The following is a 1,724-nucleotide window of genomic DNA, read 5'->3' as shown; positions in this document are numbered from 1 at the left end:
CATACATGGTGAGAAATGTAGAGGTGTGCGTATAAATGGAGCAATTGTGCCTTTTTGATGGAAATATGGAGGTGGGGTTTTGGAGATCAGGTCATCATTTACGCGCGCTCTCTGTGAATACAGTGGGCCATCAGGATGTCCTAGGGCACGATGGACACCCTCTTTGCGTGGATGGCACACAGTTTGGTGTCCTCGAACAGACCGACCAGGTAAGCCTCGCCAGCCTCCTGCAGGGCTATCACGGCGGAGCTCTAGAAGCGCAGGTCGATCTTGAAGAACTGGGCGATTTTTCTCCCCAGGCGCTGGCAGGGCTCGTAACGGGGAGGCGCTCCTGCGCGCAGACTTGGCGGCTAGCTGCTTCCTGTAGGCTTTGCCACGGGTGGATTTGCGAGCGGTTTGCTTGGTTCTGGCCATGGCGCTTGCTTCCTTCTTAGACAGTCGGAGTATAGCCTCGAAATGCCCATGTGAAATGTATAAAGCCGGCAGTGGCATCTGCTGATTGGACACCATCTCCCCACTACCCCGATTGGCCCATTGCGGAGGACCTCTCTGTCGGTTACTGGAAAGGATGCTTTGCTTCTTTTTTTTTTTAGGACCGCACGCCCATCACAATACACTGCGCGCCAATAACAATAGTACACTAAGCGCGTGCGTACAATAGCACACTGCTGGCCCTTTGCGCGCAATAATAGTCGTCAAAGTCAAGAGTGAAATCTTGTGTTATATTTTAATGCTAGCCTGTTATCGCAAACGAGGCCAATAGTACACTGCCTGCACACAACTACACACTGCGCGCTGGCAAAAGCACACTGACAGTCGGGAGTATAGCCTCGAAATGCAGAGACGCGCCATGGCCAGAACCAAGCAAACCGCTCGCAAATCCACCGGTGGCAAAGCCCCCAGGAAGCAGCTCGCCACTAAGGCTGCTCGCAAGAGCGCCCCGGCCACCGGCGGTGTGAAGAAGCCTCACCGTTACAGGCCCGGCACCGTGGCTCTGAGAGAGATCCGTCGTTACCAGAAGTCCACTGAATTGTTCATCCGCAAGCTGCCCTTACAGCGCCTGGTGAGAGAAATCGCCCAGGACTTCAAGACCGACCTGCGCTTCCAGAGCTCCGCGGTGATGGCCCTGCAGGAGGCTAGCGAGGCTTACCTGGTCGGCCTGTTCGAGGACACCAACCTGTGCGCCATCCACGCCAAGCGGGTGACCATCATGCCCAAGGACATCCAGCTGGCGCGCCGTATTCGCGGAGAGCGCGCATAAATGAGGATGACCTGAACTCGAAAATCCCCCAAAGGCTCTTTTAAGAGCCACCTCCATATTTCCATCAAAAAGGCACAATTGTTCCATGTATACACGCACCTCTACATTAGCCACCATGTATGTTGTTCACTAACACGTCTAAAAGCTACGTATTGCACCTTTTAGTTGCCTGAAGTCTAGCTTCAATGTTTGTGTGTGTGTGTGTGTGTGTGTGTGTATATACTCTGGCATCATCCACTTCCTTTGAACTATAGTAGCACAGTAAAATGCTTTACAAAGGAGGGGGAAAAGAAACGAGTGATAATATAGGCCGAATAGTAACAAGAATTGTGTTCAGATGAATAATTGACACTATTAGTTGTGTGTAATAATAGCCTTGCATGCAGTCCAGAAAAAACATTGCATGCCAACTTACTTTGAAAGTCCCATGTTGCAGTGCTGCTGAGAGACTCATGCAGAGGCC

The 1,724-nt window shown here is 51.8% G+C and overlaps 1 protein-coding gene across 1 annotated transcript; it reads left to right on the top strand.

Moving 5' to 3' along the window:
* Nucleotides 1–731: 731 nt before the first annotated feature.
* LOC121535816 (histone H3-like) lies at nt 732–1,261 on the top strand. Its single transcript, XM_045223946.1, has one exon. The coding sequence runs from the start codon at nt 836–838 to the stop codon at nt 1,259–1,261; it is 426 nt and encodes a 141-aa protein (XP_045079881.1). The 5' UTR covers nt 732–835.
* The last annotated feature ends 463 nt before the right edge of the window (nt 1,262–1,724 follow it).

Source organism: Coregonus clupeaformis, chromosome 12, assembly GCF_020615455.1.
Source record: "Coregonus clupeaformis isolate EN_2021a chromosome 12, ASM2061545v1, whole genome shotgun sequence".
Taxonomy (NCBI): domain Eukaryota; kingdom Metazoa; phylum Chordata; class Actinopteri; order Salmoniformes; family Salmonidae; genus Coregonus; species Coregonus clupeaformis.
The sequence above is the reverse complement of the archived record's forward strand: the minus strand, read 5'-3'. Positions and strand labels throughout refer to the sequence as shown.